This window comes from Elephantulus edwardii, unplaced genomic scaffold (assembly GCF_000299155.1).
Source record: "Elephantulus edwardii isolate Elephantulus edwardi_28Jun2011 unplaced genomic scaffold, EleEdw1.0 scaffold00470, whole genome shotgun sequence".
NCBI lineage: Eukaryota > Metazoa > Chordata > Mammalia > Macroscelidea > Macroscelididae > Elephantulus > Elephantulus edwardii.
In genome coordinates, this window is record NW_006400220.1 from 764,693 (window position 1) to 776,633 (window position 11,941).

Below are 11,941 nucleotides of genomic sequence, written 5' to 3' on the forward strand. Positions count from 1 at the left end.
GGATATATAACTTTTATTAACTTTATACATATTTTATTAACTTTATAACTTTTATATTAACATGACTTTTATTCAAATATATGTTCCTACATCTGGAAGAGGAAGAAATTGAGAATTTTTACCAAATCTTGCAGTCTGAAATTAACCATATATGCAGTGTAATTGGAAAATATGGGCTTGGTGACGGAAATGAAACGAAGTAAAATGATTTTTTTTTTCTTTTCAGTGCTTTCTTCACTGCAAATACCTTTTTGTTTTATTTTTTTGAAAATACCTTTTAAAAAAGACAGAAATGACTTTACATATGGATCTCACCAGATGGGCTACGTAGAAATCAAATTGTCTAATCTGTGGAAAAAATCATTGGAGAAGCTCAATATCAGCAGTCAAAACTAGGCTGGGTGCAAACTGTGGGTCAAACCACCAATTACTCGCATGCAAGTTCAAATTGAGGCAGAATAAAATGAAAATAAGTCCACAAGAACCAGGATATGTTGTTGAATCTATATCAAGGATATAATTCATGAAGAGAGCAAAAGACAGAGGAGAAAGAAAAAACCAAAATAGATGTCAGAAGAGTCTGAAAATTGCTTGGAGTCGAGATATTTTTAAAATGCTATTTAGAAGATAGAATTCCAGTAAAGTATGAAGATAGAAGTTCCTGTTCAAATGCAAGTCACAATCCCTATACAGCCGTCAAAGGTTTGTGTAGGTCAGATGTTCCTGGAGGGGGTAATACAGAGGCACTCCCAATGTGAGTTCAGAGATTGCTCACTGTGGTAAGGTAAGGGGTTTGTATACAGGCCATATAACAAAACATTAGGGACAATGTTTCTATCCAGGATCAAGATTACTTTCTTGTTAATAATTAGACAAATTAAAACAAAACAATGTACAGTTGTTGTTGAGTTGATTCTGACTCTTAGTGACCCCATGTGTGTTAGAGTAGAACTGTGTTCTATAGTTTTCAGAGGTTGATTTTTAAAAATAGATCTTCAGGCCTTTTTTATCAGGTACCTCTGGGTGGACTGAAGCATGTTAACTGCTTGTGCCACTTACGGTTCCCTTGACATTTCAGAACTTAATTCCTAGGACAGCTGCTCTTATATAGCATGAGAATAGGGGTTCCTGAAGAAGGTATGACTAGGCACATTTATAGCACACATTCTGAGATAAATTTCTGCTCAAGACAAGGACAGAGCCTAGTATAAAACCTCAAAAGGAGGACTTTTGTGGAGCAGCAGGCCTTTAGAGATTTGGGGCAGTCCTTGGCAACCTCTGTATCTAGCATAGACTACTGTGATATTGCAGTGAATTATTCAAGATTGCTAATGTGGTAACCAGATAAAGGTATATTGCTTATATGAAGACTGCTTCTTACCCATAATATGGACTGGATCATGGTACAAGTCTTTTCATGTTCAGGATATACGGACCTCACAATTCCCATCTCTGGGGCTCTGAATAAGAAAGCAGTAAAGAGAAGCAACCCAGTTAAATGTGACAGGCACCCAATTTGCAAGTAGTTCATTCTATTCAAAATCTTAAACTGTGTGGTCAGTACTATGTCTGTGCTTCATTTTTTTTTCATTAGTAAGATAAGTATGCATATATTTTCTTCTGATTTTTCCCCCCTTCAGTTGTCAATGAACAGATAAATGCCTTCCAGCCTACTGTCTGATCCACAGTGAGCCCTCAGAACAAGGCTGCCAACCTGAAGGCACACAGTTTGAATCCATTAACTGTTCCATGGGAGAAAGATAGGCAATCTCCTATCTGCCTCTGAAAACCCTCTGGAGGGTCGATCAGCTTTGCTCTGGCTTGATAATACATAACAACAATGAACAATGACATGATAAGCAGCACGTTACTGAAGTGGCTATATTACAGACAGCTGGGCTCCGCGCCTTGCCACCCCTTAGGGAGCTTTGCAGCATAATCTGTAGCGCGTTATGCTGCTAACCCAGAGACAACACTTTTCTGGTAGTTTGAATCCACCAATAACTCTCCATAGGAGAAAGATGGTCAATTTCCTCTCGTGATTTAGAGCCTCAGAAAACCTGCTGGAGAGTCAGCTGTGAGTTGGTTCCAGTTTGACAGCAATAGGAAAGTTAAAGAAAGACACAACCTTTGAACCTATCTGACTTGAGACATTACCTGACTCTAAGTTTGCTCCCATGTAAATGTTTGTTAAATTTAAAGGCAGTTTACATTTTAGGAGGAGAGTTGGCATTATGGGGAACTTCCTATCCATTAGGGTCTAAATATTACCTGCAGAGGACTTTTAATTTTTTTTTTCTTTTTAAAGAAATTTTATGTTGGCTTGGACTTTTTGCCTTCCAAATTTCCTTTCTCTACTAGTTCCTACAGGCCTACAAGCTAGCACAAGGTAAGAGATGAGCAACAGGAAGATAAATGGACAACAAGCCTACTGCCCAGCACTGGCCTTCAGATCATCTTGAAGGCTACCATTCCAATCCCACCTTTTCTCTCTTTTCCCTTCCTGAATATGTCTTTATCTTTAGAGATTCCCTGATTTACATCAACTGAAATGACACATTTTGATACTTCCACAAGCTATTCACATAATCAGCAACTCAGAGGCATGGTGACATGGGTGTATATCACATGATTTACTTTTTCTCTCTTTGTCTCCCCCACTGCCTCCCCACATATATACACAGAGAGGCTTGTAAGGCTTTTACATAAATACTAGCATTACCAGATTCACAAAGGCTTTCTTACACACGGTTCCTCAGTCATGCTGTTATGATTTAACATACCATTATACCTAATTCTTGTTCAACATTCCTAAAATATGTATTGGTCATCTTGTACTCAGTACATATGCTGTCACACTGTCTCAAAGATCACCCAGAGTCATGCATAATCACACAAGTACAATCCCACATCACATACTATCTCTGCATCTTACAATCATACTTGGTCACAATTATATAATGCAATTGGCAAGTTGCATACTGTTTCTCACCATAGTGTGGATGCATGTATCATATCACATAACCTGGATACATGCAGTTTTTCACAGACTGCTACAATCATACATCATAATCTGTACTCATTAAATGTCATAGGTGCCTACACAGCCTCATACATACTGTCCTCAATTGTACTCAATTGTACATTGCAGTCATAAACTCATTAAATAATCACATACACTGACATACACACTACCCAACACTGCTATTTATTTGTCATATTTAGATTTACACCTCCAGTTTCAAGACTTTGGTCATAGTATTGTACAAAAGATATGAAGGTCCAGATCTGGGGCCCAGAGGGTTGGATTGTATAGATTGTAGTAGGCTAGGGCATCTATTCTTATATGGAGCTAGGACACCACTTTCACGCTCATGAGCTCAGTGGAGCCACCACAGTGGCAGTGGTGGTGGAAGGTATGGAAGCTGTTGGGAAAGAACTTGTGGGTGAACCCAGTAGAGGTCCTGGGAAGGGCATGAGGTGACTAACAGGCCCCGACAACACCACAGGACCCAGGCCTTGGTAAAGATGAGTAGTACTAGATGAATCTAATGTCAAGCCTGGGGCCATTTCACCACAATTTCCACTACCATTGCCTCCAGCCATCACCATGAATCCACCAGTTGGTCCTTCAACTGCTACTGTACTACCCAGGCTCGATCCTCGTTTCTTTTTCCCTTTTCCAGATGCCTTGCGATTTCGAGTCTGAATACCATCCTTCCTCATGGTCAGTGGCCGATTTACCTGTCAAAAGGGAGGCCATGGGTGTTTTTTACTTTAGACCTTTGCCTTGCTATGTCTATACCCAAGCACATCCCACCCCACTTTTTTAAAAATTGAAATTTAATTTTTTAAAATTTAATTTTCAATTATTTTTTTTTATTTTAGGGAATTGACTAAAGGAATAGGAACATGCTCTCAGAATGGTACAGGTATTTTCTTAATAAATTCTGAGAATGTAAAGTCCTGAGTATGTGAAAACCTCTAAAACCAATAGGAGCTGCTCAATAGAGGAATGGATGTTAGATGATGACTGAATATGGGGAAAGGGGAAGGTGAAAGGAGATAGGAGTTGGAGAAAGGAAAAGAGATCAAAAGAGAGGAATTAGAGAGGATAGAGTGGAAGGGAGGGAGGAGATTAAGGAAGGAAGATAGGATACTAATAGAGAAGGAAGGAGAGAAAATAATAAGAGGAAAAAAGAGAAATAGAAGAAGAGGCAGAAGCAATAGGGAAGGAAAGTAAGAGAGAAGGGAGAGGAAGAAAAAAAGACGGAAAGGGATAAGGAAGGGAAGAGGGATTATGAGGGGAAAGAGGATGTTCAGGACAGAGCAAGAGCAGAGTGAAGAGGAGTAACATGATGTGAGGTCAGGGAAGGCAGAGAAGGAAGGTTTAGAAGGGCGAGGACTCACTTGATGGAGCTTGTAGTAAAGTCCACAGGCATTGCACACAGGGTCCCCACTGGAATTTCTCCGCCACAGTGTTGTAGTTGTTGTCTGGCAGTTGGTACACTGGGTGCCTGCTCGCTTGCTGACAATCTGAAAGAAGAGAGAATGTGAAAATTAGTGTGGAGATAGAAGTAGGGACTAAAGGGCTCACACAGTATGTCAGAAGGACTCGAGATGAAGGTCAGAATGAAAGCAGGGCTCATAGAAGAGATGTCTGTACAGAATGAGGTGATTCTGTGTGTGGTAAAAATGGGGCTTCCTAGTGAGATAAGGATTTATTTGCATTATATGGAGATGAATAAATATCATTTACTCTCAACTTTGATATCACTTGAGGAGTTAAAAAATTCTAATGCTCAGAGAGCACCCAAGTACAATTAAGCTATATCTAAGGGAGAATATTTAGACCCCAGTTATTCTGAAGTGCACACTAAGTTGATTTCAAAGTGAAGTCAAGGATAAAAATACTTTTACATAGGATGAGGGCAGAGGTTTCTGTAGGGTTTGAGGACAAGAATTCGCATTTGAAGGCTCTAAGAATAGGATAAGAAGATAGTTTGGGATAAGAGTGCCTGTACACAGATGGATAAATGCAGGATTTCATATATGGGGACAAGTGTTCCTCTACAGGATGAATTCAAGATTTTCTCTATAGGATGAGGACAAAGATTCCCGTTTGAGGGAAGGGAAGGGATTCCTATACAGCATAACAGAATGTTTTCCTATGTAGGACAATGGCAAGAATTACTTACTGTATGATGTTTAAGACCAGAGCTTCTAAACAGAATTATGGACAGTAGATTCCTGTAAGTGTGAGGATAAGAGTTCCTATATATCTGATGTTCTATAATGTGAGGACAGTAATTCCCACAAAGCATGAGGCAAGGATTCCTGTAGAGTGTGAGAACGGTAGTTCCTGTATAAAGTAAGGCAGGCCTGAAATCTTACCAGGCGCTTCTTGGGTCGAATGAGGGGCCGGTTCTGCCCATTCATCTTGTGATAGAGGCCACAGGCATTACATAGATAGTGGCCGGTCCTGTCCCGTCGCCACAGTGGAGTGGCTGTTGCTCCGCAGTTTACACACTCCCTGGCTTCTGATGGAGTGAGTAGAAGGGAAAAGGGAACCAGGTTCAGCTCAGCTCTGCCTTGGACCGCCCCATCCCACCTCAATCTCCATGTCCCTTTTTGAGAATCTCACCACAGGGCGGCAGAGGCAGAGTTCCACGCAACTTAGGGGAGGAATAGGTCCCTGGAGTGAGAGGACTCCCAGTGGGAGAGAAGAAGGTACTGGAAAAGTCAGGACCCCCATAAGCACTGTTGGGGACAGAGAGTGATGAAGGCAGTGCAGACCCCAGGGTCAAGAGGTCTGGACTCAGTCGCTCTGTCTTTAAGGTATCCAGGAAGCTGATGTTTCCTTTCGCATCTGGATCTTCAGAGGCCTGGAAAGGGGACTCCTCTCGGGTAGGGCACACAGTTGAGGCAGGATAGAGCCCTGTTTTGCCATAGGCCCAAGCAGCATATGGTGAATTCCCTGGAATCCCCTCCATACAGTTGAGCAATGGGTACACCTGAAAAACTGTTGAGGGATGGATGGGGGGTGGGGAGTAAAGAAAATATCAGTTGTAGGTCACTACCATGCCTTTCAGAATGCAGTGGTGCCCAAAAGCTCCAACATAGTGACCAAGTGTCCAACTTTTCCACTAGAACAGGTTACTAAGACAGTTGCCAGTCATTGGGTCACTCTTGGGTCCTGACCTCTACTGGTTTATTCTGGCAACCACAATAACATCCAATAATTTCTAAGTGGGATTTAGAAATGACTATTGGGATTTGGAGTCCCATAAATCTCTTGAAAACGAGGGCAGCCACCCTAATATTTCTTCTCATTATGACTTCTAATATTTCTTCTCAATATGTCAGGTAGGTCTATATGAAAAGGCTCCACAGTTATCTCCAGAATCTGGCTTGGTTAAAGCTCTCATGGCAACCCTAATAGCATTTAGTCTATGCTAAGAAAGTCACCACAATGGAGTTACCTGGGGAATGTCTGTAGGCATCAGCATCCCTGTAGTAAGCCAGTGCAGCAGCTGCAGCAGTGGCAGTGCTTGAAGCAGTGGAGGAGGCTGCTCTGTCCAAGCCTTCAGGCCCAGAGGGGAAGAAGACCCCAGATTCTGATGTTGAGGACACCAGGATAGGATCTACAAACTGAGGTAGGGGCTCTGAGGTCCCAAGGGCCCCCAGGCCAGGGAACTCCATGGAGCCTTTGGAGTTTGACCTGTGCAGACAGGAAGGGAGTCTCAAAAACAGAAATGGTCCTACACCCACCTCTTTCCACCTCCTCTTTTTCACTTCTTTATTTCTATCTTCTCATTCCCCAAGTTCTTTCTTTTCAACATCCTGTTACCCTCCTCTCCATCTTCCTTTTTCTCTCTCATCTTCCCTCCCATTCCTCCTTTATCTTTCCATGTCTTCTCCTCTATCTTCTCAACTTTCCATCCTTTCCCTTCTTTTATCTACTTCTATACCCTTTTCTTCCTCCTTTCCTTCTGCTCCTCCTTCCCTCCTCTATCTCCTCTAATCTCTTTTCTTGCTCCTCTTCATCTTCTCTCCCATTGTTTTTACTCTTCTACTTCTTGTCCTCTTCTATCTCCTCACTCCCTCCTCCTTTCTATCTCTCCTTTTCTCATCTCATCTCTTCGTGTATCTTCTTCTCTCAGTCAGCTTTATTTTCTCCCCCTCTACCCCTTCTCTTTTTTCCCCTCCACCTTTTTTCTCTCTCTTCACCTCTTTATCTTTCTCCTCTTTTTTACTTTCTCTTCTCTCTGCTTTTTCACCCACCTCATCTTTCTCTTCCCCTTTCTCTTATTATTTCCCTTTTCTCTTACTACTCCTTTTCTCCATCCTTCTACTCTTTTCCTCCTTCCTTCCTTCCTTCCTTCCTTCCTTCCTTCCTTCCTTCCTTCCTTCCTTCCTTCCTTCCTTTTTCATCTTTCACCTGTCTCCATTTTCTCTTCACTCTTTTCTCCTTCACTTCTCCTCTTCTCATCTACTTCCTCTTATTTTCCTTCTTTCCCTATTCCCTCCCACCTCCATAAGAGTGTGGATAAAGGTGGAATGATGCAGCCTCAGGCAGGGTTTCTTGAACTCCTTAGTCATCCACTTTGGGGTTCACTTTCCTATATTCCTCAACTTCATTCCTATCTATTGCATCTTATCTTCTGACTTTCTTAGAAACCCCATGGTTTCCGGCTTGAGTCTTCCCTCCCCCATCTCCGCTGGGTCTGAAGACAGGGGGGGCCTCTCAGTTCCTCCCTGTTCCATGGGAGGGTCAGTACCCCTACCGCTTATCTTTGCCATCCTTAACTAGGAAATTACTCCAAGGCCACTGGTTTCTTCCAAGAGATCTGGTGGGAGGTGTTTCTTCTACCTCTATTAACTCCCTTGCTATAGTTCTGTTTTCAGGATCTTTCTGTTCTCACCATTCCCAGGCCTCCATTTATCAGATGGGGGGCAGTGCAAAGGCTGAGCTGAGATCTGTGAAACTGCTGTGTAGTCTTTGTTGTCCTCTTTGTCTCTTTGTTTTCCTATTTGTATCTTTTTCTCTACCTCTCTATCTACGTGTCTTTTTTCCCTGACTCTGTTTCTTCTCAAGTCTGATTCTCTTTTTTCCTCATCCCTTTCTATGCTTCTACGACATATATTTTCCACTTTCTTTGTGCACCTTTATAAATGTCTAATGTTTTTTCTTCTTTCTTTTTCCATCTCTCTCTCTCTCTCTCTGATTGTCTTTCTCCATCTTTATTTCTGACTATACCTTTTTGTTGTTGTTCCTATCTCTTTCTCTGTCTCTTTTTCTTTCTTAGTTTATTATCTTGATATAGCTCTTTTGTCTCTTTATTTCCGTCTCCACTCTTATCTCTCTGAACATAGCTATGTATGTCTCCACCTTTATCTCTTTCTGTGCTCACTACTCTGTCTCTTTCTGTTTGTCTCTTCTCTTTCTCTTTGTACTTTCTGGCCTTCTTTCCACAATTCTCATGTCCTTGCACCCCACTGCGCACAACCCAAGAAGGGAGGCAAAAACCTGGGTTCCAGTTTTTCTCCTGCTGTTTCCAGGCCTTGTGAATCTTTCCATGCCTGTAGAATAGAGTGATAGGGAATAGACTAGATCATCTTTAAAATGCCCACTTATGTGATCCATTGTGCAGGCAGGTTAAGAGTTAGGCCCAGGGTTAGGGTGATTTGGGAGGTGGGGAAATTTGTTCGTGAATACATCTACCACCCTCCCCTCCACTCTAGGGTCTCTTACTAGCTCTCACTGGAGAGAGCATATCACTGTGATCTCTCCATTTCAACCTTCATCTCTCTTTTCTTTGTCTCTAATTCTTTGTTAATCTCTGTCTCTACAGGATTTTTCTTTTTATCTGGAATTATCTTCCTGAATTTCTATTTTGTCTCCTTTCTTCTCTGTTCCTAGATCTCTCTTTGTCTCCAGCACTATCTTAACTATGGCCTTTCTGTTTCTTGTTCTTTGACTCTATTTCTATCCTTTTTAAAAAAAATTTTAATTTTTATTTATTTTTATTTTTATTTATTTTATCCTTTTCTCTCCCTTAATGTCGGTAGTTGATTCTTTTCCTCTGCTTTTTTCTGTTTCCATCTTTTTCTCTTCTCATATCTCTATTCCCACTATTCTCTTATCTTATTCTCTTTTCACCTCCCTCTATGAACATTGTCCCCAACTTGTGCACTCAGCACCTTGCCAGGCTCAGAGCTGCTCACCCCTCCCACAACAGAGTTCTGGCATCCCTTTCCCCAAGTTATCACTCTCCTGACAGAGATAAAGCTTATCTTGAGGCTAAAGAATATGAAGGCTCCTTATCAACTGCCCCACTAGAGTATGTACTGCTCCAATGGTAGCAGACAACAACCTGGCACCCTTACCTCTCCCTCAGCTCCAGCCCCACACCCCAGGTAAAAACCTTATCCCAGTCCTCAAAGGAGGATTCCCTAGGGACTGAATGGAACAGAGGTAGTATCTGGAGTTTAGATAGGAGGATTAGGGTCTTGGAGGATTGGAGGCCGACTTTGAGAGTTAGATATGACTTTGAGGAGTCAAACAGAGAGAAATTAAGAGTGTGGACATGGATTTTGGGAGAAGTAGATAAGATAGGAATTTTAAAAACAGAGACAAATCGGAATGTTCAGAAACACATTTTGGGTTCAGAAATTGTCTGGGAAAGCAGAGAGGGAGTTGGAAATTTTTGTGAAGTTTGATCAAAATTCAGTCTCAAACTTATTGCTTTTGAGTCAGAAATGAGTCATAGCTGACCCTCCGGTGGGTTTTTAGAGGCTGTAAGTCACACAAGAGGAGATTGTTCATCTCCCAGAGCTAAATATTACAAGTTGAAGATGTAGCCTGGGGGTCAGAGATGGATTTTTTAGTATTATAGAACAATTTAGAGGACCCAAGGGTTTTGTTAGAACATAAGTGGAATTTAGGTGCTGAGGTAGGTTTAGGCAGACAGAAACACATAGAAACACAGAATTTGAGAAATGAAGACAGAATTTGGACAGAGAAAAGCTTGAGGCTAGAGATGAGGTGTTGGGGGACAGAGACATGTTTTGGGGACAAGTACAGTGTTTAAGGAAGGCAGACATGAAGGTTCATGGAGATTCTTGAGGGTAAATTTAATATTTGAAGTGACAAAGACATTTTGTTAAACAAGCAGGAGATTGTGGGAGCAAAATGAGAGGATCAGAGAAAAGTCATTAGGAATAAATATTGGATTTGAAAGTCAGAGGTGGTGGCAAAAGGGTAGAGCTAGAGTTTGAAAGGTCAGCGAGAAATTTAAGGGATTAGAGAGGGAATTTTGAGTCATAGGATGTTGCATGGAGCAGACAAGAGGCTTGGGATTGGAAATGGATTTGAGGGAGCAAAAGTGAGGTTTTGAGGAGAACTCAGACAAAAGTCTAAATGAAAATCAGACTGAGGCAGAAAGAGCAAAGATGGGACTTAGGAAATGGGGATGGGGACAGTTAAAGGATCAAGGGAATAGAACTATATAGAAGGAATGGATAGGAGTCAGTGCAGAGAGGCTGGATTTAGGGAGTAGAGTTGAGGCAGAGATGGGGATTGGATACACAGGGGTGGATTTTGAAGGGCTATGAAGAGATTCAGAAGTAACAGATATTTGGATCCAGCAAGAAGAATAGCTATGAGATTAGGACAGCAGACTTGGGATTTGCCTTGCTGAGGCTCTTTGAGGACCCACACTGACCTGGGTTGGTGAGTATAGAGGGTTCAGCTGCCTCTGGGGATGTGGTGAGCTCAAGCTTGATGTGATCCCAGGAGATAGCTTGGCTAGCCTTGGCCTTTGAGGGCTCCCTTCCTCTCTCACCTCTCTCTCCTCCCTCCTCCCTCCTTCAGGGAGTGGTTGGTGCCCCAGTAGGTGGGGCATCCTGGTGGAGGGGTGGGCTCCCTACTTGCAGAGTACTTTATGGTTGGTCCCTGGGGATTCTCTCTGACCCAACTATCCATTCTGTAGTGGTTGCTTGGACTCCTATGAAATTTAACATCTGACCAAGTGAAATGAATTGAAATGAGATAACCTGAAAATAGTAGATACAGTTTTATGACTTCCCTGAGTTTTCCCATGAGTGTTTGTAAAGCCCCAAATGTGTGCTTGGTCAAGGGTGGGCTGGACTCTTATGTATGTGAGTCATCCTAACTGTAGAGAGAAGGATACGATTGTACTTATTCTGCAGGCAAAGAGAATGAGGCTTAGAACGTTCAGGTGGAGAAAAGTGAAACAATGAATGAATGGAAATGCAAAAAATCTCTGTAAATGTTCATTAAAATTAATAAAATAAAATTTTTTTAAAAAAAGAAAGTTCATGTGGGATCTGAACCAGAGCCTGTGGGACACTTTGATGACCCAGGCCCAGTTTAGGGGCCGGGTCAGGGCTGGTTGGAGGCAGGGGCACACTAACTCTGAGCCTCACTGGGGCTTACGCCAGTTTTGGCCTGCCCTGGGCTAGCAGATAAGTCTTATCAGATGGAGGCGACTGTGGCTGTTGGCTGTGGTAACAGGCTGTCTTGGGGTTGGGGGTGGGGCTCAGGGGGTGTCCATGGCCTCAACATCTCATGCATTAATGGAGGCGAGAAACTGATATGGAACGTAGGGTTGATGCCTCTGTGAATCTTTGAAGACAAGGTGAAGGAAGGGAAGGGAAGGAAACAGAGAATTGAAGGGACAGAGACCAAAAAAAGAAGCAGAGAGATAGAAAAGGGATCAAAACAGAGCTAGAGAGAGATTGAAGTGATGAGAAACAGAAAAGAACAATTAAACAGAACAAGAGCTTGGAAGGAGACCTACACAGAGAAAGACAAATCTACACAGATAGATTCAAAGACAGTTAAAGAAATCTAGAGATGCAAGAGAACAAGAGATAGAGATATAGCTAGAGGAAGGGGAGAAAAGTCCTAAAAGTG

At 42.1% G+C, this 11,941-nt stretch overlaps 1 protein-coding gene across 1 annotated transcript; it reads right to left on the reverse strand.

The window, feature by feature from the left end:
- Positions 1-3,371: 3,371 nt before the first annotated feature.
- GATA1 (GATA binding protein 1 (globin transcription factor 1)) lies at positions 3,372-10,826 on the reverse strand. The gene is made up of 6 exons (XM_006902909.1): positions 10,728-10,826; positions 6,483-6,721; positions 5,645-6,022; positions 5,395-5,540; positions 4,411-4,536; positions 3,372-3,744 (listed from the first exon to the last, which is right to left on the reverse strand). The coding sequence occupies exons 2-6, from the start codon at positions 6,700-6,702 to the stop codon at positions 3,373-3,375; spliced, it is 1,242 nt and encodes a 413-aa protein (XP_006902971.1). The 5' UTR covers positions 6,703-6,721; positions 10,728-10,826; the 3' UTR covers position 3,372.
- Between the last annotated feature and the right edge of the window lie 1,115 nt (positions 10,827-11,941).

What these genes read in the sequence shown, in the direction of transcription:
- GATA1 (XM_006902909.1), bottom strand. Translation starts at nt 6,702, where the DNA reads ATGGAGTTCCCTGGCCTGGGGGCCCTTGGGACCTCAGAGCCCCTACCT. An exon ending in TCTGCCTCTGCCGCCCTGTG is followed by an intron (nt 5,541 to 5,644) that starts GTGAGATTCTCA and finishes TCACTCCATCAG; the next exon opens with AAGCCAGGGAGTGTGTAAAC. An exon ending in TTTACTACAAGCTCCATCAA is followed by an intron (nt 3,745 to 4,410) that starts GTGAGTCCTCGC and finishes CCCTTTTGACAG; the next exon opens with GTAAATCGGCCACTGACCAT.